This window comes from Paralichthys olivaceus, chromosome 2 (genome assembly GCF_024713975.1).
Source record: "Paralichthys olivaceus isolate ysfri-2021 chromosome 2, ASM2471397v2, whole genome shotgun sequence".
NCBI lineage: Eukaryota > Metazoa > Chordata > Actinopteri > Pleuronectiformes > Paralichthyidae > Paralichthys > Paralichthys olivaceus.
In genome coordinates this window covers 14,482,824-14,506,781 of record NC_091094.1, presented here as the reverse complement: position 1 = coordinate 14,506,781, position 23,958 = coordinate 14,482,824, and the positions used below count along the sequence as shown (strand labels likewise).

The window sequence follows — 23,958 nt, the reverse complement described above, 5'->3', positions numbered from 1 at the left end:
TATCCATTGGCTAGTTTTCAAGGAAAAAAAACACAAATGTCAACCACAAAGTGGCACTTAAGGAAAAGTCAGTGTGGGAATTATCCTTTGGGGACCATGAATTTAAGCTGATCAGGACTATAACGATGGACCAACCCAGCTGCCACACAGCCACATTGCTGGTGTGGTTAAAAAGGGGACATACTCACAACTGCTGAATCATTCGAGTTCAAGCATTGCAAGAAATTTGATATTTTGTCCCGTTCCAGAAAATACGAAATACCTTTTCTCCTTCTTCTGAAAATCCCCCAGCACATCTGTGAACACGGCTTGGATTTGAGTGGAAACGTTTCCTCATCGTCTCGTCACACTTGACCAGCTGTAGCCTCTTCTGGCACAACAGATTTTTCATTGTTGTCTGTCCATGTCTCTTTCAATAAGGATGACTGATGTGTGTGTTTGCCTTCAGAGACTGTTCTGCTGTTGCTGTCTGGCAAAGCTCACAGTGCCAATCACAATGCCTAACCCCCCTTCCCCTCGGTTTTGTAAGATCCAACTTTGGACCATAGGGAGGCAAATGCAGCATCTTGGCGAGCCAACGGGTATGAGCTCAGTAATTTAATTCCTTGGCTCAGCCATGGCATGCAAAAAAGGTGATGGGTCACACTTGAGAACTTATGTCCCCCTCTGGTTTCACTGTTGTTATTTTACTCAGTGAATTAACTTATCATGAGACTTAAGTTAACTTAATTCAGACTGAAAGTGACTTCATTACTAACAAGTTCTTCTGACTGTGGCATTTTCTTTTCTATCCATCCCCTTCTTTCCACCACTTAGCGAAAGGTAGACTGCAGTTTGTACCTTCAGTGACAATCTACTTTTTTCCTTCCTTGCTTCCTTCCTCCTTCTCGTTACATCCTTCACTCATATTCTTTCTTTGTCTGGTTGGTTGAGGAGGTCAAGAAGACAAGCAGGAGGTATTCAGGATCTCATTTGTTTGTTGTTAACACTACCCTTAATGGTTACATGTGGGGAAGTTTGGTTTATATTGCCATATTTTCTACTCCATATGTTTACATCATATTTTAGTGATTGTTCAGGGGTTGAGGCTTTTCTTTTTCATTCTGGACCTGAGTCAAAGAGTTCTGAGAGAGGAGCATCAAACTGTGGCTTGTTTTTTTGTAAATCCCCCAGTTGTATAAAGTACTGGAGACAGATGTTACTACTTTTGATAAACACAGACATTGCATGCAAGTTTTGAGTATAGTTGGTACTGCTGGTGCTTCAGATTTGATGGAGAGCTGCAATATCACTAACCGAACAAGGAGAGCGAAGGTTCTGAGCAAGAGAGTTATGTAAACCTCTAAACAAGACGAGGGTAAAAACCCAGTACATGGCTGGAGGTAACATTGACATAAAGTTGGCATCTTTGTCATAGCTCATCCATGAAATCTTGCCACACTGCTGTCTCTGTGAACAGAAGATATCGGCAAACACCTGAGAGAATTGGAGCAGCCAACAGAAAAGTGCCAAACTCCCTGACGATGTAATTGTGAATGCAAAGGCAAATTAGAGAAGTCCAATAGTGACCAACGAGGTAACTCACTCACTCACTCACTCACTCACTCGAGCCACCTATAAGGTATTATTCGAATGATTTATATGCAGTAGTAGTTTCAGGAGTTTCTAGGGGTAAAACACCTTCAAAATCAAAATCAAAAACAAGTTATACCTTCTCAAGCATTTGTAAGTCAGGTTTGCTGGAGGCTGTCTCAGCATGGTCTGAGGCAGAGTACATCCTGGTTGCAAGATTATCTGATGTGTATATACACACAACCATTGACACTGACAGACAATTAAGTCATAAATTAGCTTGAATCACTTTGTATAGTGACAGGAAACCATAGAATCCATGAGGTATGAACTTAAAACCTTTTTACTGTGAGGCAACAGTAATCACTGCACCATTACACCACTGCTCCAGATGTTATACGGTGTAATGGATATGCAGTATATGCAGCTGTACACTATTGTCTATCACATAAAGTGGGATTAATGTACAAATAGAAACAGAAATGACTCATTAATTGCATGCACAGGACAAAGCAGAAAATGCTTTGAGAGATTTTTGTTGGAATGAAAAGATGTCTTGAAATCAATATTGTTATTGTTATTGTAAGTTCCATTCGACATGAGTCACTGGGCATGTTAGAGCAGATTTAATTTGCAGTTCTCTTCATCAACAGCACCTCCCTGCACCTCAGTACAATTTTGCATATTAAGCCAGAGCATGTTCTGTGAACATAAATTACTTTGTGAGAAAACAGTTAAAGGCATAACCCTGCAGTCTCCACATTGCACGGTGTATGTGTGGTGAAGGACTTAATAAATCTGGTTGCTGGCTGAAGCTGGTTTTGTTGTGAGGGGAACCTCTTTGCATTGGACCTAATGTTTAATGGTGGAACAGAATAATGGGTTTGAAATAAAGGTTTAGGAGCCAAAACCTATATGAACATGTATATGGGTTAGGGGTTATATATATATTATCACCAAATGAAATTCATAAGAATAAAACATTGACAAAAATAATAATTCATTACTAATGATAACAACAATACTACTACTACTACTACAAATAATAATAACGGTAATGGTAATGATAATGATAATAAATACAATTGGGGGCTCAGGGTCATAGCAGTATGGAGCATATTTGATGTGTTATGAATGCAGGTAAATTGGCTATAAAAGGGCTGTTACCTGATCTTAAGAGAATTCAAGGGCTTTTATTGTGACCATTTATATATTTTCTATTTCCATCCACCTGATTATTAATCCTAAAAGACTGTTTATAAGCTCCTCCATCTCCAAGATGAAAGAACCATCTGGGTTAATTTCAAGCCTTTATGTAAACAAGACCCGAAATCAGCGAAAGCATGAAAAGAAGAATACTCACTGGTGAGTGGGTCATGGAGAATGAATGAATGAATCTGAGTTGCAGGAAGTCATTCACAGAGACACACACATGTCTTTAGGCAACTTTGAACCCCAGACTGACCCCAGAATTCCTCTCTGTGTCCCGCAAAAGCAGTTAATCCCATTAAATGTTCAAGGTGTGAAAAAACACACTATCCTGCCTCGTTTCATGTTTTCCTCCTGACAGTGTGTTTTCCCTCTCAGCTGTAGTCGGGGGTAAATGTCAAGCACAGGCCTCTATTCCCACAGCAAGTAACATGGATGTCAAGTCCCTTGTGCTGTTCGATCCTAATTCCAGGCTGAAATTTCCCAAAAGTGGAAAATTAGTGGGTCTCGTTGCACTGCCAGATACTCCCCCCCTATGTTTTCATCCTACTCTCCATTTTTTTTTTATCATTACCAATTGTGGTTGGCACAGTCATGCAGGACTTTGAGGCTCTGCAACATTTTCATTTTATGCAGTGCTTTGGCTTCAGTATACTCTATGCTGAGCTGTGCACATGCTGAGATTTCTTTGGTTTAAGACCCAGCTATTGAATATATGCATAAAACACTTTCACATCTTCTCTCCGTCAAACTTCTGGCTGAAATGAGTCATTGAGAGTGAACGTCACTCATCTCCAGAGCACAAAGAGGACGGTGATCTCACTGTAAAGTTTCTGTCTCATGCCCGCTGCTGTGCTCCAGCACCTCAAGGACTTTCTCAAACTCAATCAACCTGGTTGAACTCCTCAAACAATGTGAGATCACAGGGTCAAGCAGAAGTGGAACTGGAAAATCCTCATGAATTAATGGTTTTTGTCTGTTTTCCTGTGCTTTGGTCCAAAGAAAATATTTGGCCAAGATGCCCTGAGCTATCTGACGCTGCCTCCAAAACCAACGCACGACTAAGATACAAGGGAAAAAAATCTCAGCTGTTAGTTAAAGAGGTGTTTATTTAGTATTTTGTCCATAAATCCACTCTAAATCTGTCCATACAACTGTTTGTTACTCAAGCTCTAAGGCTGCATGTCTTTTCTAAAGAGAGGGAGAGAAAGAGAGAGAGAGAGAGAGAGAGAGAGTTTAGTTAAAGAGTTTGTGAAAAAGAAAGCCAAAGTCTTTGCACATAATTCAAACCTTGTGCAAAATGCAGCTACAGCATGTCATGTGGCATTATGAGATGCTGGTGGAGATTAAATGCTGGACATCCTCCTGAATATAAACAACATATCTGACGAGACACAGCATGTCATTGAATTTGTTGGTACCTCCACCAGAGAGGTTATGTTTTCATTTACCTTTTGATCCGATGAGATTTTGGTGGCAATGCTGTGTATTTAAATGCTGATGTAATTCCTTCACTCATTAACATCAAAAGAATGTTTGGCTCATTATTCTCAACTCTGAAGTGTAAAAGATATTTTTTTTACTGCACACAACAAAAACATTGCTTTGCTTTTAGGTTTTACATTTACTGTGCACCATTTAACATACAATGCCACAATTATTTAAAGCATTGTGCAATTGCTGCCATATGTGCAACCATGGATGATGTGAACATTTCCCACTGAAACATAACAGCAAAATCCATTAAGTTATTGGAGATAGGGTTGACATGTCACAGATCTGACATAATTATCACTTTTACAGCAGTAGGTACAATAGAACATGATCAGTTTTTAGGATCCACTGACTTTGTAGTAACCCTAATTGATTCAGGCTTTAAGTTATAATTAGGAAAATTATTACATGGCCACTTAAGTTTCCCTTTTCTAAATGTCCACACTGACCAGTCTTCTATATTTACCACATATTCACGTCAGTGTTTGACAGGTAATGATGAATGGAAAGTGACAAGCTTTAACAACTTGTAGAAACTATCTATAAATGGACATGTTGAAGGACGATATGGACATAGCACTGACAGATATTAGTACAATAATAAGCCTGCTGGCAGCGTGTGTGTGTGTGTGTGTGTGTGTGTGTGTGAGCTTGGTATGCACACAACATGTTTCACTTCTACAACGTATGCTCCTTTTCGGACAGAAAATTAAATGTTAAACTATGTTGATTTATGTAACTGAATATTTAACTTGTTATGTTTAAACACCTTTGAAATAAAACAGAAAAACCAGATACAATAGGCCACCTTGGATCTGAGGGTTAGCAGGACAGAAACTAAATGAGACCAAGACTACTTTTAGTTGTCGATCCACAAATTTGGTCCACACTGAAATATCACAGTTATTGGGTGGATTGACATGAAATCCTACACATACACTCATGGTCCCAAGAGGTTGACTCCATCTTTCCCCTTGAGCTGCTGTGAGATTCAAATGTGCGGTTTCAAGTGAAATGGCTCAACAACTGTTGGATGTATTGCAAAACGTCTCCCTACCGGAAGACTTAAAGCAGCTGTTGTTTGAAACCAGCATTCACAGCAGTTGTGCTACAGATGACAAATCTGTGCAGACTTCCCCATCAGCAATTTGTTTTCAGTGCTGATGACAGTTTTTAATTAGTGACACCGCTCAGATAAATAGCAGTGGTTCACTGTGTCAGGACTATGGTTCACATTCCATTCAAGCATGGGCAGCAGCACTCCAAACTCACACAGAGAGGAAGATGTGGACGAAGCACGATCTTCATCAGCTGCTTTTGTTTAGCGGAGAAATTAAACCCATTCGTACAGATATTAAAAATGCAGACCCACTCTCCTCCTGTCCCATCCCCAGTTAGTTGTACTGTTCCACACGATGCTAAGTCTCACCCTTTAATTAGTTTTCCCCCTCTTCCACATCTAAACACTGCCTGCATCTTAAAGCACTCTCTACCTTGTGATTCATGCAATTTCTCTCCCATTATTTTGAATCAGTCCCATGTTTCTGGTTTGACCGCATCATTTTTACTCTCTCCACTGTCTCCTGAATGAGGTCGACCACCAGACTCCTGCTCGCTTTCCCTTTCTCCGCTCTCTTCCAATGCAGCCAAACCACAAGCCTCAATTACCCAGCATTCCTCAGAGAGGACCAGAGAAGCCTCAAGTAGCAGAGAATGAAATTAACATTCATGACAAACCTCGTAAGCCACAAAGCTGTTTCAGAGATCAACACTCGCAGAAATTCTCCTTTGAGAAAAGTATCAGTGCAAATGTTTTAAAATAATTATAGAAAGAAACAGAAAAGAACTGTTACGAGACAAAGATATAATAGTAACTCCATTCTGGTGAGACCAGAATTTAATTGGACACTTATTCTACCATGTTAAGGAAGGTTCCATTTCCCGTTTTTTCGGATGTGTTTGTGCTTTGAAGTCAGAATATGGAACAAACATGGACGCCGTAAAAACAAATGTTGTATTTATGTTTAGAGCATATAGACAAGACCTTCTCCCCATATGTATGCAGTTTAATGGCAAGTTCATTATGTCAATTGGCTTATAAATGATGACCTCAGCAACTCTTTGATGACTTTCTGAGTTGTTTTTCTGACTTGAGATGAGTTTCTGATTATTGGATGCACAGTAAGTCTGCAGCTACAACAAAACAGGTAAAACCAAATGGCTGGTTAATTTACGTTAGATGAAGAAAACCACTTTGACTGATGCTAAACTGTTTTGCCTCAAGGTGTTTCCTGTATTTGAAGTAGCCCAAGTGACAGGCTAGTTTTGGTGAACTAAAATCTTAAAATGAGGAAAAACAGTGAGCTTACCTAGTCCTACTGATTTAACAAGCCTATTTGAGCCAAATAGCTATAATCTTAGCATTTTACTGCGGTTGAGCTCCTATTAAACTGTCCATTTAAATGCATTGAAGTGTTAGTTAAGTTATGTCCATTTACAGGTTGTTTCTTAACAGCTTTGTTTTGTGTTGTAAAATAATATATCAGAAAGATGTTAGGGAATAAAGATATCAAAATCACTAATTTCATCCTAGCTATTTGTTGTTTGACTTTTTCTGGTTGTGCATTAGGCATTGGCTCAATATTTCTTTCATCATTTATTGCAGTACATGATGTAAATGTAAGGTAAGGACTCTGGTTGGTTCCATGATGCATAGACAGGGATTTTATTGTATGTTTCACTTACAAATATGTTCCAAGCACAAATCACTGGCTTTCACACTGAGCAATATTCACTTTTAAAAACCCCCTGATGCATTGCATTCGTGTATACAGGAGGTACCATAGCCCCAAACAGCATTTATCTTAAAGGCAACATATTTATGTTAAAAATACTCATTTATACAACAAATCTCACCCGACACTGGTAATTCAATTAAAAGGAGAAGCCCTCACACAAAGAATCTCTTTGCTCTTTAGGCCGATGCCCTTTAAAACCCACTAATAAAATGCTGAAAAAATGATCACTTTTTAATGCAAAAGCTGTGGCGGTTGAGCATAATATGCCCTGTAGTTATCCAACTCTGAGGGCAAGGTTAGTGAAACTCCTCCTCAACTATAATTCTATTTCACCCCTGCTATTTTCATACCAAGGTGGTTGAGAGGTGAGGTCATGGGATATGGTTATATATTTCATAATCACACTGGAATGTAAAAACCTTTACTTTTCCGTTTCCTGGCTCTTCACCTCAGCAAAGAACAAACAAACGGAATCAATTATCTTTAAAAATCACACTTACTTTTGCCTTGAAATTGTTTTGTAGGAATATAGTGCATTTGTGTATATACTTATACACTTATCTTCAGAAGGTACGGGAGCTAAATTATAGTGCAGGAGACACAGCCAATGATCAGTGTTTGTGACAACAAATCTAGTTAACAGACTTGTTTTCATTACGCATATTAATCCTATTATATAATTAATCATGTATATATTATCAGTCTTCAACATTCATAGGACTGTGTATGACAGCTGCCTCTATGCATGAGCGATCCCATGCTGGACTGGGTGTCTCATTGTCACAGTTAGGACGTACAAACAATTCACGCTGAAGACCACTCTTTTGATTATATGCTTTACAGTTTGTAGTCACCAGTCAAATTACTGTTCAAATACACTACAACGCCAACCTGATGCTGAATAAAGCTGGAATATACTTTTTGAAGCAGCAACACTGAGCTTACTTTGACATGTTGAAATAGTATTTCCACTTCTGTAGCTCTTTACTCATCTGCATGGTGTTTTAAAGACAATCTGACAAAAATGTCTCCTTTTGCCATCACTTTCAGCATCTCTTGGCCACTGTAACATCATCACAAGGAGCACTATTCATTATTAATCATGGGATTCATACATTTCAAGCTACATCATGCAAATATACCCAGAACACATCAATGCTTAAAATCCATCAATGTATTAAAACAGTTATCCTTACAAAGATTAGGATGGAGTAATCAGATGATGGAGGGACCTCATGCAGGATGTCTGTAAAAAGCCCAAGAGGACTTTAACAAATGTGCATAAAGCTCCTCTGCATTTTGTACTCCATGCCTTTCTCCACTACAACAATTCAAAGCATAGGATTCTTTATAAAAACCAATGAAATAACCCACACGGCGCCATCCCTAAGAATGCACTCTGTATTCTCCATTGCAAAGATTGAGTGGTTCAATCAGATACATATTAACATTTTTGTAATCCTGAAAACAGATGCATATCAAATTTTGGCTGCTTTTCTTTTTTTGGATTCACACAATTCCACAGTCAGACTAGTTTTGAGGATAAGGAGGATCACTAAGCATGTTTGCAGGTTTGTTTGTTTTTTGCACAAAATGTATTAAGATACACAAACACATTTTTTTTATAAATAAATGATGCTCTTGGTAGAGCTCACAAGCCTTGAAAACATAATTTTGTAATGCTATTTTGTAGCAATTTAAATTTTAAGTAGATGCTGTGAAAAACAATATGCGGTTGATTGTAATGACAACCGGCACTGTACGTGCACAGGCCTCCTGTCTGAGATTACAGTACTTAACTTTGAGACAAAAAAAGCATAAAAATGCATTTTAAAGCTGAATATGTGACACATACAAAATCTGAAATTACAGAAAAATGTCTGTTCTGCAAGAATGCTGCAGAAAAAGACAAAACCTTTCAGAAGCTACCTGGAAATAAACCCTTTGTACTATATATTTTCCTAAAGGCACCTTTGACAAAGATATATCCCTGTGCTGGAGTGTTAGAAGAGGTTTGGGGGTTGAAAAAAGAAACTGGGGGAAACTTTGAAAAAAGCACAACTACTGCAAGGGAACACTATATCACCAGAAGAAAGGCTACATAGTAGATGGATGGAGTTTTCTTTGCATAAACTATGATGTCACTGATTGTCTAAAAGCGTAACTTGAAGACATACTGTAGTTCTGTAAATTTAACTCTGTTTAATTTCAGTACACTGCAACATCTGTCTTTATCCTCCCTTGATAATCTCTGCACACAACACTCCTTGCATTTTACTCCTGTGATGCATTTCTGCAAAAGATAACAAAACATGCATGTGGGAAATCTAATCTCTAATCATGCAGATGTTGTTTCTGGATTTACACTACAATGTCTAAGAGTCGGAGGTTAAAAAGACAACACAAAAATATACAACAATATATAACAATGAACAATAAAACAAACAAAGAGACAGGTTGAATAAAAAAAATGATGAGTAAAACCGTGTCCAACAAGCTCTGTCCTGCTGCAGCAAAAACATTTCACCTGACAAGCTGGTTGAGGAGGAGCTTCTTCACCTCCTCAGCTTCGTCTCCCCCATCTCAACTCATCCCAAACTATCAGAGCCGGTCTGTAAAAATGATTCACTGTGGTGCTTCATCATCATCATTGTCATCAAGTCTCCCTCCTCCTCCTCCTTTTCATCCACCTTCTATGTCATCCTTCTCAGGCTGGAGAGGCTTGCTCCCCCTGCAGGCGACAGGTTGGAATGACACTGTATTCCTAACCAGATAATGGGGCAGATGGTGCCTCTGGTTTCACCGTGGGGGTTAAAATTGGAAAGTCAGTGGGACTGATTAGACAGGTGAGCGGAGCAGGTGCAGGGATCACACCCTGCTGGTCGGGTGGCAGCGGTACGTGCAGTTGGACAGGGGGTCAGCCCCACCGTCAACGTTCTGGGAGCAGCCTCCCTCACAACAAGCCCCTGAGAGAGAGAAAGAGACCAGGCACGTTATCAGTGCTGCTGTTTGACACCGCACATGACACTGCTATATTTACACCTCTCATGACTACGTGTGGGCAAGATAAGCAAAACATTGCAGAGGACAGAAATTGGCTGATACCCTCTTCCTCTGGTAGGGTGGGGTTGGGCCCCTCATGACTGGTGCCTAGCTGGAGACGCCGCATGTGACGAACCACTGCTGTGGCGTTGAACGCTTGCTGCAGAGGAAAGGCCACACAAAAAACAAACATTAATTACAGTAGAATCTCATCATAATCCAGAATATTGATTGTTTTTAATATTTCAAACATTCTAGAAAGTTGGTTTCAAGAGTCCATGTATATTAAATGGGATATTAACAAAGCAGAATACACTTCAACAACTCACCTTCCACTTGCTTTTAGCAAAGTTCTTCTTGATCTGAGCACTGACGGACTCATGGATGTTCTTATCCAGAGCAGTGTCTCCAGCAATCCTGACAAAGAGAGGAAACAATGAGTCTCATAAGTGTAGTACAGCACAATACACAGGTCACCATATTTGTTAAATGAGAAAATTCTCCAAAGTTAAGGAATGATGATTTTAATGAAAAGTGCTCTTTGTAATGTGAATGTGTGATTGAGTACAGGAGCAGTACCAAGGGTGCTGCAGCGCCTGTTCACAAGTGTAACGTGTGTTTGGGTCTTTCTGCATCAGGTGGACTATAAAGTCTTTAGCTGTAGGAAAGAACAAAGATTATATCACTCAAGAGTCAGAACTGGTTCAGTCTATTTATTTATGAAGGAGTAAAAATGTTATGTCAGAATGGATACAGTTTATTAATATAATAATGATTCAGTGTCTAACTGCTGAAAAGTAAGATAAAACATATATTGAGGTCATCCCCCATTAACAGGCCTCCATTAACTGTATCGTTCGTCCTAAAAGCTGGAGGGATCCTCGACCAGAGCAACGACACAAGGATCAAGTCACAGGTGATCTTACTCTTTGATACTTAAAGATAGCATCATTTTTCTGATCATCTTATAAAGAAAGCTACACATATACATTAAGAGCTCAGTAACAAAAAGAGAGTAATGAAGAGAGGGACATTTATGAACCAAACACATATGGAAAATTGGATTGATACCTGAGTCAGAGATGTCGTCCCAGTAAGGAGAATCAAACTCGTACTCTGCCTTCAGGATCTGCTCAAACAGTTTGGCATCATTCTCATCGTAGAAGGGAGGGTAACCACACAACCTGAGACACAGGGGACAGGACAGGTGTCATGTTTCATACTACACGTTAATGTTAAGCATCTGGATTGATTTGCAACATAATAAAGATTTTATGAGTATTAAAATCTTCAGTGCAGAAGATTTCAGTCCAATGGTAGTTTGGGTCTGTCTCTTAAATGTGTACTCACAGAATATAGGCTATGACACCAATAGACCAGCAGTCCACTGCTTTACTGTAGGGTTTCTGAGCCAACACTTCAGGGGCTGAGAGAAAAAGGCAAGGCAATGTGGTTAAGATAAAATGATAACCAATATGCACCATTTCCAAATCTGAGTCTATTTATATCAACTACTACCAGCTACAGATATCCACAGAAACCAAAATCAACATTGATGCATCTTCTAGAACACAATTAGCTAACATAACTAACTTCTCTAGACCTGATGACCGTTCAAAGCATTAACAGCAGAGTTTTGCCATTCACCCAATCACACATACAGTGAATCTATCTGTAGCACTTTATCACACACTGTTAGCAGGGGCAATTGGGTTGCAGTGCCTTGCCCAAGAACACTTCGGCACGCAAAGTGACAGAGTCGGGGATGGAACCACCAACTCTAAGATTAGAGGACAGCTCGCTTTATGTCCTGATTCATACTCATAAAGGGTATTCCCATGCCAAGAGTCAAACCCGGGACTCCAGGGAGAAACCGGGAAACCTAACCAAATTCGTGCTTCTAGCTAATACTGCATGGAACACTGATTGATTGTTTACAAAGTGATTTTTTGGATTTCGTTACCAACGTATCCAGGTGTTCCACAGGCAGTCGACATCACACTGCCAGATCCCTCAATTTTAGACAGACCAAAGTCACTGATCATGATTTTAGAGTCTTCATCCATGCTGTAGTACAACAGGTTCTCTGGCTGCAAATACAACACGAGAGTTGACTTTAAATTACAGATACTAGGAAAACATTTCTGTTTGGGTGTCAAACTATATCTCTGACTCCTGACTGACCTTGAGGTCACGGTGCACAATTCCCATATCGTGGAGGTATTTAACTGCATCCAAAATCTGCTGAATGAGTTTGCTGGCATCTTTCTCTGTGTAAAAGCCCTTCTCTATGATGCGATCAAAGAGTTCCCCGCCAGACACCCTGCACAGAGAGGGAGACATTTGTTTATTAATGTGAAGACTTGAAGATGTATTTAAGGAGGCCAGAAGGGAGATATTAATTCAAAACTATTCTTTAATGGCAGGATAAACTGCATGAGTAATAATCTGATATATTAAGATAGAAAAGTGGAAGAAGGAATGCAAGCATAGAAAACCAAACACACTGTGATCAAGCACAAAGCCACTAGAGGGAGCCCTCGCGCTGCACATCTACTGAAATAAAAGGGTGTGTTTCTTTTAACCTCTCTCTCTGTCTCTCACACAGATGGGGACTCATGAAAAAAAGATTTATAGAAGACAGATGGACAGTTACACAGAAAATGACAAAAGAAAAGAAAAAAGAACAGAAGGGGGCAGTGAGGAATGTTGCTGCAGAGTAACTGAGTATCACTGAACATTAAGAGTCTGTCACGGCTCAGTCAGGACAAAAAGATCCTTTACCTCAACATGACCACATCATTTCTATTCCCTCATGACGCAGCGTCGTTCCCTCATTAGTTTTACATCTCACTGAAGCGTGTTTTTAATGTTGATTCGTTAATATAAAACTGAAGAGGCACTGGGTGTCAAATGAAACCATGAACACAAATGCAAAGAAAAGAATTTCCCCACTAATCCTTCTCTTTATAAAAGCACAACCCTATTTCTCAGATTTCCCACGAACTGTAACTCATTTGTGAATGATTGGTGTTTTCAGGAGGCTCTGGGTGAATAATGCTGATCCTCATCTCTTCTTTCTCAATCTCTCTCTCCCTCTGACATTTTAGGAGCTGAGGTGGGTGGGAGGCTGTCAGGCTGCAGGTGTGAGGGCAAACTCCCCACTGGTGTTCATGAGTAGGCATAGTACACTGTTTGCTTTTGTTTGTGTGTGTGTGTGTGTGTGTGTGTGTGTGCAGTTAATGGCGTGTGACATGCAGTGTGTGCGAGATGAAACACACAGCACACAAACCCTCACATATGTGAATACTCACAGTTGCATGACAAGGTAGAGGTGAGATTTACTCTCGAATATTTCCTCCAGAGACACGATGTTGGCGTGTTTAATCCTGTGAGAAGGGAGAGAAGAAGAAGATGAGTTGTTCATTTTATTCTTCTTCTAATGTTTTACCACAGTTTGTCTTGTCATTGCCATTGAACCATTGTGAAATCATACAGAGTAGATACATGGTTGTGCATGTACCCACCATGCAGCTTCATCCAGCAGTCACGTGTACTGTTTACAGGCTGTAGACGAGGCTACACTGTGTGGTGGCATGCAGCTTCTTAATTGGCTGAGCTCTGTGAGCTGCTGCCCCCTGAGACCGTGGGTGCATTGACAGGGGTGAGAAGGTGACTCCCCAGATCGAGATTGGAACTCCACAGGGTGCCTTTGACTCAGACTTTTCCACTCTTTTAGTGTGTGTTTAATTTACCCTGCGATGAATGTGACAGTTGAAAGGCAACACACAGCCACGTGTCTGAGCCCTACCTCGGGTACAGTGTGTGTCGGACTCAGCTCATGCTGGATTACAGCAATGAATCTGATCCAGATTGTAACAATGCAGGGACACCTTCATTCATCTGCTTAGAGATGGACCCAGTGAAGGATGAATGATGGATTAAACCTGCCCAGTGAGCAGACGCGTGTGAAACCAGCTCGAGCGTGCACTTTTCACACACAGTGAGAGAAGGTCAGATACATGGTGCAGCCGAGTCGCTGCGTTTGATATGGATTCCTGAGCAGGTGTGTTTGTGTGGGTGATGAGCACAGAGATGGTGGACGGTGGCCGTAGTGATTGTCAGAGGGCTGTTGAGTCATTTGCTAACCTCTGTCAGCACCCGTGGGTCTGTTAAGGCATCAGAGCCCAGATGTCGGCAAATTAGAGAACAATGGTGTCGACCCCGTAACATCTGTATCTGACGTGAAACAAATCTACTGATTCTTAAATCTATACTCTGTTGAGTATCTCTCATAATGACACACACATTAAATTATCCTTTTGAATAAGCCTAGCATTGTCTCAGATTTTTTATTACCAGTTTTTAGGTTCCGTGGAGGGAGAAGTGCTTTCTAAAATCTGGTTTCTATAAAATGTTTCTTCACACAAAAGAGATCATGCAAATTTTCCAGTCAGGAGAGATATATTCATAAACATCCAACAGAAACCTCCCTCAACCATATTAGAATGAGGATTTACATTACATGTTGTTTTAGCTCAGGTTCACACAGGTGGTAGTAATATTACTTACTGCTCGTACAGAATGACATATTGTCACCATTCTCCGGATATTGAGTAAGAAGTTCCACAACTTCCTTCCTAAAAGGACTTAAGATGACTTTTTAAAAACTGAGCCAATAAGTTGACAAGAAATGTGTGGTGAAAAACACACAAATGATGTAAGAAATCAAACAGTTACTGGTTTCAAGAGAGTTATATGGTTAGTTATACCGTTTGAATCCTGAATAACTGTAATTACCTTGGTGAATTGGTTGGTACTCTCCAGCATCAACCAAAGTTAACAAGTGTCCTACAAACAGATTCAGCAAGAAATGTGGATTTGTTGTGTGTTGTAAAAACCTGGTGGAAGGAGCGGCAGGTGCTGTCTGAGCTACAGATTTATTTCAGTTGTCTCAGTTCTACTTTATTGTCCGGGGGAACTGGACATTGGAAAACATTGCTTTTTATTGAGCTGTCATAAATCATGATTTTCTGAAATGACTTCTTTGGCAAGCTCACAGTTTACTGAGATGGAACAACTTGACATTTCTAAAGTTTCAGAAATGTTTTTTCAGGTTTTCAAAAGCAGCAACTTCACATCAACTTCCCTAATTGGACACAGCTACACACGACTATAGCAGATTGAGGTTAGTCACTGGATTTGCACATCAGTGTTTGAGTAAATGTTTGGTCTAGATTCATGGGAGGAGAACAAGCAGCATGCAAATCAATGTGATGATATCACTTGGCTACATTTGTGCTTTATCAAGCCACCATTAGGCTGGGCAGCCATCTGATAGTAATCAGAACAGTCAGGGGGCTGAGGATCATCTGGCTCTGAATCTGTCCCAACACAAACTGAACCATCAGGTACTATACTTAAATACTTCATTGTCTCTGGCTGTTGTACTAAAATAACTGGCTGTGACTTTAAACCTTCAACTGGACCAAAAATTCCAAAGGGAGTAAATCATTTTTTTCATCTGATTCTGTCATGAACCAAAGAAAATAACCCTTTTTTAATTAAACATATTCAAAGAACCACTCAGACCCTGTCCCGCGCCGTGTATCGAGGAGGACTTGAGGATGATGTAATGAAACCTTCGTATGAGTCTGTTCGAACTTCACACAGAGCAAAAGAGGGCCACATTTTTCAGGCCCACTTTTCCTCAGTTTATTCCATTCGTCAAAACTGTATCCAAACTCCAAACTAACCCCCGCCTCTTTCATTCCACCACGCTCACCTCAGGAGGGATCATAGCTGTATATTGGCTTGAGTCGTGTGTGTGTCTCCTGTAACCCAGGCAACAAGAGCTCTAAAAATAACTTTGGACCCAATGTAGATCAGCCATTTTCACTGTGGCCTGTAATTCCCCCACATCTAAAGAGAAATAAGTTTGAAGTGCTCCACAATTACCAGCTGTGTTATTGTCACTTGCCTTTGTCTTAATATAATACAACATTAAATGCCCTGTGCAGGTGGAGAGAGAACCTTTGCAGTAGTTTTTATCAGTGTGATATGACTGCATATTACAGAAATAAGGGTTAAAGGTGCACAACTTCAAGTTTTAGGTCAGATTATACAACACCATGATCTCAGAAAGATAATATAAGTTTCCACTGGTCAAAACCCCACTCAATCAACATTCACTCCCAGGTCACATGACTCTGCAGTAGACAGAATGTGAAATAAACACATCTGGTGAATGTGCTAATTGATTCTTCTTTATTTTGGCAGTCTGATGCTGCTCCTTTTCTGACACAATGTTATGACGCATAAAAAGCCATGAATGTTTGTTTACTTTATTTTTATATCTTGGTAACAGAATGCAATATTTCTTTCATCGTATTATGCAAGATGCAACACTTGCAAGACAGCGCGATGATAGCGCACCTAAGTTTCTGGTGTGTTCATGACGTCGAACAACACAAGAAAGAAAAAAAAAAGGAGGCAAACCCCGTCACTGGCAATGGTCAAAGAGTCAATGGCCTTTTGATGGCAGGTTTCCCTGTGTTTAAAAAACTTGCATATACCTGTTCATTTTGGTATAAAAGACATTCAATTCTTGTTTATGGTAAAATTATGAGGCCAGTTCAGCCACATTACAAAAAAAAATCCCACATTTTATCGCCTAAATACAATGGAGGTGAGTAGTGTTGACAGGAACGTGACAGCTCTAACAATGATAATTAAAAACATCAGCAGTGACTTTGTCTCAAGGCTGATTAAAGTGAATTCACCATCACTGTACTACACATGAGGAAAATAAAACCAGCACTGACCACATGGACGAGACACTGACAGTGGTGTCCTGGCTCTCAAACTCTACCAAGTCTTTAGTGTTGGAGTATAAAGATCGAAACGCACAAGCATCTCTTATAGAGTTCAGATGACAAGTTAGATGAAGTATCAGAGCAGATTGTGTTACAAAAGTCATATATGACATGTATGATATCCAGTAATGTGATACAACATACTTGATGCAGTATCACCTTGTAGATAGTATTTCAGATGCAGGCTAATGTTGAACATTGTGGTTATCTTTTCACCCGCATTTGTTTTTTCAGCATCAGGAAAAACCACCAGAGCAGGTTTTCATGAACCTTGGTAGAAGGATGGGACCAAGCAAGAGCCCATGAAATGTTGGTGAAGATCCAGACAAAGATAAAGGAATATTTGTTTTGACATTTTCACAAATTTTCCAGGGGATAAGTAATGGATCTTGATGAAAATATTTAGATTTGTATCTATGAGTGTGTGAAATTCAATATGATTCCAAATAAAAACGTGGATCGAGTTGAGTTAAATGTGGGACTGTTGGGCCTTGGCAGAGGTGTTCTAGTTTTATATGTTACCATCATGTTACATTACAAAGAGATACAGGGTCATTTATTTCTGAAGTCCACTTACTTGTGCAGGACAGCTATCTCGTTCTCAATGCTGTTTTCCTTGCCCTCTAACGCCTTCTTAGGGATACACTTGATAGCCACCAACCTCTGAGTCCTCTTCTCCTCGGCCAGGACCACCTCAGAGAACGCTCCCCTGAAACACAAACACACAGGTCAGCCTCACACACCCTTGTCATTTATCACTGCATGTGTGTAGGCACAGCTTTTCATGTGCATCTGTGACTTAGACAAAATAAACTCCTGCTCTGATATCTTGGCTTCTTACATGTAAGTGCTGGAAGAAGTTTGGTCTTTTGATGCCAGATAGTGTCTATTTTTAACTTCAGCCTCCCTCCACCTGAAGTCTTGAAGTCTGAAGGCTGCTGGTGAGTCAAATTTTGGACAGGCTACAAAGTGGCGGAATGATTTAGAAACACAGATATTAAATTTTATGTTTCTCTTAGGGACACATTTTGATGCCAGCCAAAAAGTGATTCAAATGTATGCATGTGTCTCCCTACCAAATAAAATCAAACATTTTAAAAAGTACAACAGCAGAACTCAAAGTAGTTGAATCATTTTTCCAATGACCAATTTAAAAGAGGCAGAAACTTTCTTTTTGCCAAAGCTGTACAAGGACTAGAATCATAGATTTTAAAATCAATATTATGTTAGGTTAGGATTAATAATACAACAGCAGAGACAGACTGTATGGAAAGTAATGAACATCTGTAAGACAGAACACTGTTTGTTAAAGGTAAGACACGCACAGACAAAACACACACTGGGATCTATGTACTCCATTTTCATATACACTTTTCATAATAGACCCTTGAGGCGTACAAGGCAAACAGACAGCAAATAACCATTCAACTGTGTATATATATTTATATATAGATATCAATATATAGAGAGAGAGAGACATTCCAGTAATTAGAATCAATGGATAATATTTGTGTATCAAACAAACACTCAATGCTGTGTTCACGTCACCACAGATGGATTTTGACGGAAGTTCACTCAAGATGAAAATAACTCTGAGAAGTAGATATAGGACGTCCATATGTGTTTGCCTATCAGAAACTTCAATATTACTAAGTGTTAAGCTTGAATTATATCAGTTTTAATTGCACCTAAGACAATGAAGTAAAAGCTATATACAAGTTAGATATTTGTAATTAAAATAACTGAGATACAACATGAGTTGTGATCTCTCCGGATTCTTCAGTCTGAGTGAGTATACTTTCAAGGGAATTCTCTGTAATCCCCTCAGGGCAGAGCTAAAATGCGCTCCTACAGAACAGAAACCAAAACTCAAATTCCTTCATTCCTACGATTATCAGGCTATTGAATGCTGAGAGTCATCACAGAAAAGTTAGATACTTCTTTATTATCATGTATGTTAAACTTGCTGATGTCTGAAGTTGCTGCTATTTCTGTCTTTTTGAGTTTAATTTCTATGAATGGCAAGGCTGTGGAAATGATTTGTCCTCCTGGGATTAACAAAGTTGTCTGAATTTGAATCTGAATCAATGCAACATCGCACACTTTGTTAGTTTTTAGTTTCCAACATAGATGGATAAAGTTTACAGAACTAAGTCTGAGGCACTGAAGATAAGTAACAATCTACAATGTGCAATAAACGAGTAAAACAAATGCTGCTACAACTGTCTGATATCTGTGCAATAAATATGATCAACATATCAGAAAATGTTCACAAGTTCATCAAAAATGAAGTTACCACTTCATTCTATAACCTTTGTTTTTCACATAAACTACACTGGATCGATAAACAACACGCTCTTATACTGAAATCAGCTTAAAGCTACAGTAACTATATTTTTCAGTTGAACTCCAAAGTTTGTAAGTGAACCTTTCAGAGCAAGCCACAGGCTGGGGTGGGTGCTTTAGGGTTTACTTATTCTGAGGAGAAAAACAGTTGAATGAATGCACTTCCTCAGGTTCTGCATCCTTCGCAGACACTACCTCAACGTGCACAAATGCATATTTTGGAACAGGCTTTATCTAATCAGTATAAATCAAAAGGCAGTCAGTATGTTGGCAGAGACAGACTGAGACGTGTCTGAACATGACTGGCGTCAGCTGACAGTTTGTGCTGTAGTTTCTCTGCAGCGAGTGGACAGTGAGGAACCACAACTATGACTGCAGAAGTATAACAAGGAAGGACTACAGATGTTAGTGGAGACTGATGGCCTGTAGGAGGTGTGCTGATTACAAACCACAATAAGAGCCTGTCACCTGCAGCTCTATTTGTTATTCCTACCTTCATGATTAAAAACTTACCTGAAAAAATAGTCCAACATATGTCCATGTCTGGTTGATTAGATGTGTTCTATTTGAGAACAGCACTAATTCATTTCCACTAACCTGGTAAAGAACTATGTTAAAAAATGTTTTTGATTGCATTGGCGAGCACACAGGATAGAATATAAACTCAATATAAAATGATATATTAACACAACATTTTGAGACACACAGACAAAACACACACTGGGATATGCTTACTCTATTTTCATATACGCTTTTGGTAATAGACCCTTGAGGCGTACATGGCAAACAGAGAGCAAAGAACCATTTAACTGTGTATATATATTTATATATAGATCTCGATATGTAGAGAGAGATAGACGATCCAGTAATTAGAACCAATGTATAATATCTGTAAAAGACCCTTGAGGTGTACATGGCAAACAGAGAGCAAAGAACCATTTAACTGTGTATATATATATATATATATAGATATCGAGTTAACGGTAAAACAAACACATCACAGCATTAAAACTAAACTCCAAACCACAATGATCCAGGTGGGAGTTAAAAAAGCACTTTAATCTGAACACAAAGCTTTTTTTTCTGCATTCTCCAGCAGAGACACAACTGATGTATCTGCTGAAGACATCGGTTCAGGAAGGAGACTATATCTGCTACCAAGCAGGACCGCTATCCCCTTGAGTGACGCTGTAGTCCAAATAAGATATCATTCGAGCTGGCTGATCTGCACTTTCTGACATGCAGATAAATGTACTTTTTAAAACAGCATCCTTTCATACATTTCATGAAATTCAATGTGCATGTATATAGTTACTTGAATTTTGCTAAATCAAATCATTGTGGGTGTCTCAAAATGTTGTGTTGCTGTATCAGTTTATATTCTATCCTTCAGTGCAGACTGTTTGTTTAAAATATACAGAATAAGCTCATGATCAGCTGCACATCAAGGAATCCCACAAATCCTACAAGTCAAGAGGGATTGGCTCAATCCAGATGTGAAAGGTGTCACAGAGCAGTACCAAGAATGATGCTAAGAATGCTAAAGACAAAATTGGAAATAACATCTAACTTTGAAGTATTCAAAAAGCAAACTAAATCTCTGATCCAAAGTGACCTACATTCTGCATCTTTTGTCATTAACCTCAAAGCTCAGGTACACTGATCAAACTAGCAATTATCCTGGGAGTGAGGCCTTGTGGTCACATCTCAACAAGAAAGTAAAACTGCCACAGAAAGACCATTAGTTATGGCAGGAATCCAGCTGTGTGGAGGAGGTTGTCAGTGCTGCAAATTCCTCTGTCGCATCTGGGGGATTTAGTTGACATTCTCCATGCACCCAGTGACAGACCAAGGGGCTCTGGGGAAGCGTCAACAGTGGTTCACACAAACCCTGAGAAAAATCTGAGAACACTAATGTGTCTTTGATTTCGGATACTCTTCGTATCTGCGTGTGCACTAGTTACTGTTGCATTTACAAAAAAAAGAGGTTATGACATGCTGTGTTTGCAGCTTGTTTTTAGCCATGTCTGCAAACTTAATGGAAATAAAGAACTTGTACAAACATAAGTGTCTATTTAAAATAACAGAAACAATTTTTGACGAAAATGTATTTGACTTCTACTTTCATTTATTAATTTGGTCCATATCCCATCCACTAACATGGAGGAGGCAGGATTTATGAACTATACTTCAGCCAACCACCAGGGGTGATCAAAGTAGCTTCACTTTTGGGGAGCTGTCATGTCCATCTTTAAATAAAGTCCATGGTCAGAGCAGACCAAATAACACTGTTGTAAGACCTCTGAGTGTATCAAATTTAAAGTGTACATTTTATTGCTGCCATTTATAGAAATAAAAATAATATTTAATTATTAGTATAAAGCTTACTTCAAATAAGACAAATTTTACAAATCGTGGACAATGCAAGACTGGTTTGCTTGGTTATTTTGTCAATGACTTTAATTTATAATAACAAGTCACTGTTTATCCAAGTGACACATTCTGAGATTAGAAAGATACTAAAAAGCTGAAAAGGAGGCAGAGGAGAATAAAGCTCATTTTTCATGTTTGATGGAAAGCTGAAACACTGCAGATGAAAATGATTAAACCCTGTCCTCTGTCTCCTGCCAGTAGGAGCTCCTACTCATCCAAATTCCTTTCTACAGACTGTCCCGTAGAAAGGAATTATACTTCTATTGTAAGTTATGCAAGAGGCATTAAGAAGATGGATGTTACCGTAAACGTTGTGCTACAACCTGCTCAATATGTCTTATCCAAATGACTTGATATCTTAGAAGAAAGCAAGGGCAAAACATACCTAAACTCAATTTTCTCTCTGAGGAAATATGAAGAGTAGGATTGTGATTACTATTTGATGGAAGAAGAGTCATGTGGTGAGTTTGCTGATAGCTTAATGTTAGAAATGGTTTTGGATTATTCGCTTAACAACTGTGTTTACTGAGCAGTTCCTGTTCCTAACAGGACGTTCTTGTCACCAGTGGCAGGCCTGTGTCGAGAAAGAGGATACACACACAAACACACCCACACTCACACACACGCTACTGCACAGTTATTAGCCACTTAACACAATAGAGACACGCTCACTGCTACTATCCAAACAGTAAGGCGTGCTCACATTCACTGTGCAAATACTTGACACAAGTGTTTAAATATGGACGCAGCAACAACATTTAAATGTGGGGAGCCTCAAACAGAGTAAATATTTACATGAAATTGAGACAGCATGTACTTTAGTGGTCAACATTGTGCCTTTCTGTATGAAATCTGTATTCTGACCTTTCAGACCAGTTTCTGTCTCTGAACATTCAGACTTTCAGACATTGTGTTGCTTAGTTTCTGTCGCTGCAAGCAACCTTTTTGGCTGGAGCAACAGCAGGCCTGCCCTATATACAGTATACACAAATGTATGTCAGTGAGGTGTGTGAGTGAGTTTGGCCACTGCTCTTACCACTCGAATTCGTGCAAACAGCTTCTGAAACCTCAGCCGAGTATTTACAGGCAGTGTCGTTAACTTAGTGCCCTTGTCACTTAACTTTTGAGACCCCTTCAGTAAATTTTAAAAAGCACTTAGAGACCAATCCAAAAACTGTTAAGACAAACTTTAGCTCCTTTCTGCTGAGGGGAGTCACCAGTCTCTCCCCCTGAGCAAGGACAATCTTTCCTGATTTTTTGAATGATTTGAATGAGTTCAAACTTTGTCTCCGAATGAGAAAATAGATTTTGCTTGTAAATTATCCAAGATTGGTGACATCGACTTTAATTTATGTCATTGTAAAGTTGCTATTGTGTGTTTGTCACTATTTTACACTTTCTCTGTTGTCTGATGCAAAATAAAATAAAAATGCAAATGAGAACAGCTGGAGCATGGCTGTGTTAAAAATAAATAAACCAGCTGACACAAGGCAAAATGCACATATGACCCAGTAATGTCAGTTCTTAACTGCTGTTACAAATCAGTTTTCTATTACATCCTTGACACTGACCATACTCCTGCCAAATACTAGATTGTGGTCTGGTATTAATTGTTAGCTGTGTATCTCACAATGCTTCACATGGTGCATCCAAGGAATTTAAAACCAAGGAACAAAGATTTCTAAGGCAAATAAAACCATCAAGGTAAAAGTGTTTAACAGACAATCATAAAATAATGACATGCACAGAAATAAAACTAGCCCGGCTAATGATTTCCAATGACAACAATAATAAAAAATTACTGACACTATTTAACATGCAGTTAACATGCAGGTTTTGCAGTCAAACAATGGCTTCTATTTCTTTTAAGAGCCTTGCTGGGGTTGCTCATTAAGACACGTTATTGGAATTAACAGGAGTTCCGTCTCAATCCCTTCAGTCTCCTCTTTATGTCTGCTTTCACCATCTGCTGTGTTACATAGGTGACTATGCCAATGCAAATATGTACAGTACATACGCCGTCTTTACGTATGTACACATTTTTTTATAAGACGCAAAGAAACATTTCTCATATGTTGCTGTCTTTCCAGAATTGAATTCTCCATTCACTCTGTATTTAATGTTCCTATAAATCCCACATTTGTCAAGCCACAACCCATCGCGCCATCTGTCCTGCTGAGAAATTGGTC

General features: G+C 39.3%; 1 protein-coding gene across 2 annotated transcripts in view; it reads right to left on the bottom strand.

The window, feature by feature from the left end:
- Positions 1-6,976: 6,976 nt before the first annotated feature.
- The window catches only part of camk1b (calcium/calmodulin-dependent protein kinase Ib), a 33,479-nt gene continuing 16,497 nt past the window's right edge, over positions 6,977-23,958 (bottom strand). For both annotated transcript variants that reach the window (XM_020086903.2, XM_069537579.1), the window contains 10 exons: positions 17,568-17,699; positions 13,430-13,504; positions 12,300-12,438; positions 12,079-12,205; positions 11,466-11,541; positions 11,187-11,299; positions 10,695-10,773; positions 10,445-10,532; positions 10,179-10,275; positions 6,977-10,039 (listed from right to left, as the gene is read on the bottom strand). In XM_020086903.2, the coding sequence (XP_019942462.1) occupies positions 9,942-10,039; positions 10,179-10,275; positions 10,445-10,532; positions 10,695-10,773; positions 11,187-11,299; positions 11,466-11,541; positions 12,079-12,205; positions 12,300-12,438; positions 13,430-13,504; positions 17,568-17,699 (1,024 nt within the window). In that variant the 3' untranslated portion in view covers positions 6,977-9,941. The remainder of the gene's footprint in view (positions 10,040-10,178; positions 10,276-10,444; positions 10,533-10,694; positions 10,774-11,186; positions 11,300-11,465; positions 11,542-12,078; positions 12,206-12,299; positions 12,439-13,429; positions 13,505-17,567; positions 17,700-23,958) is intronic.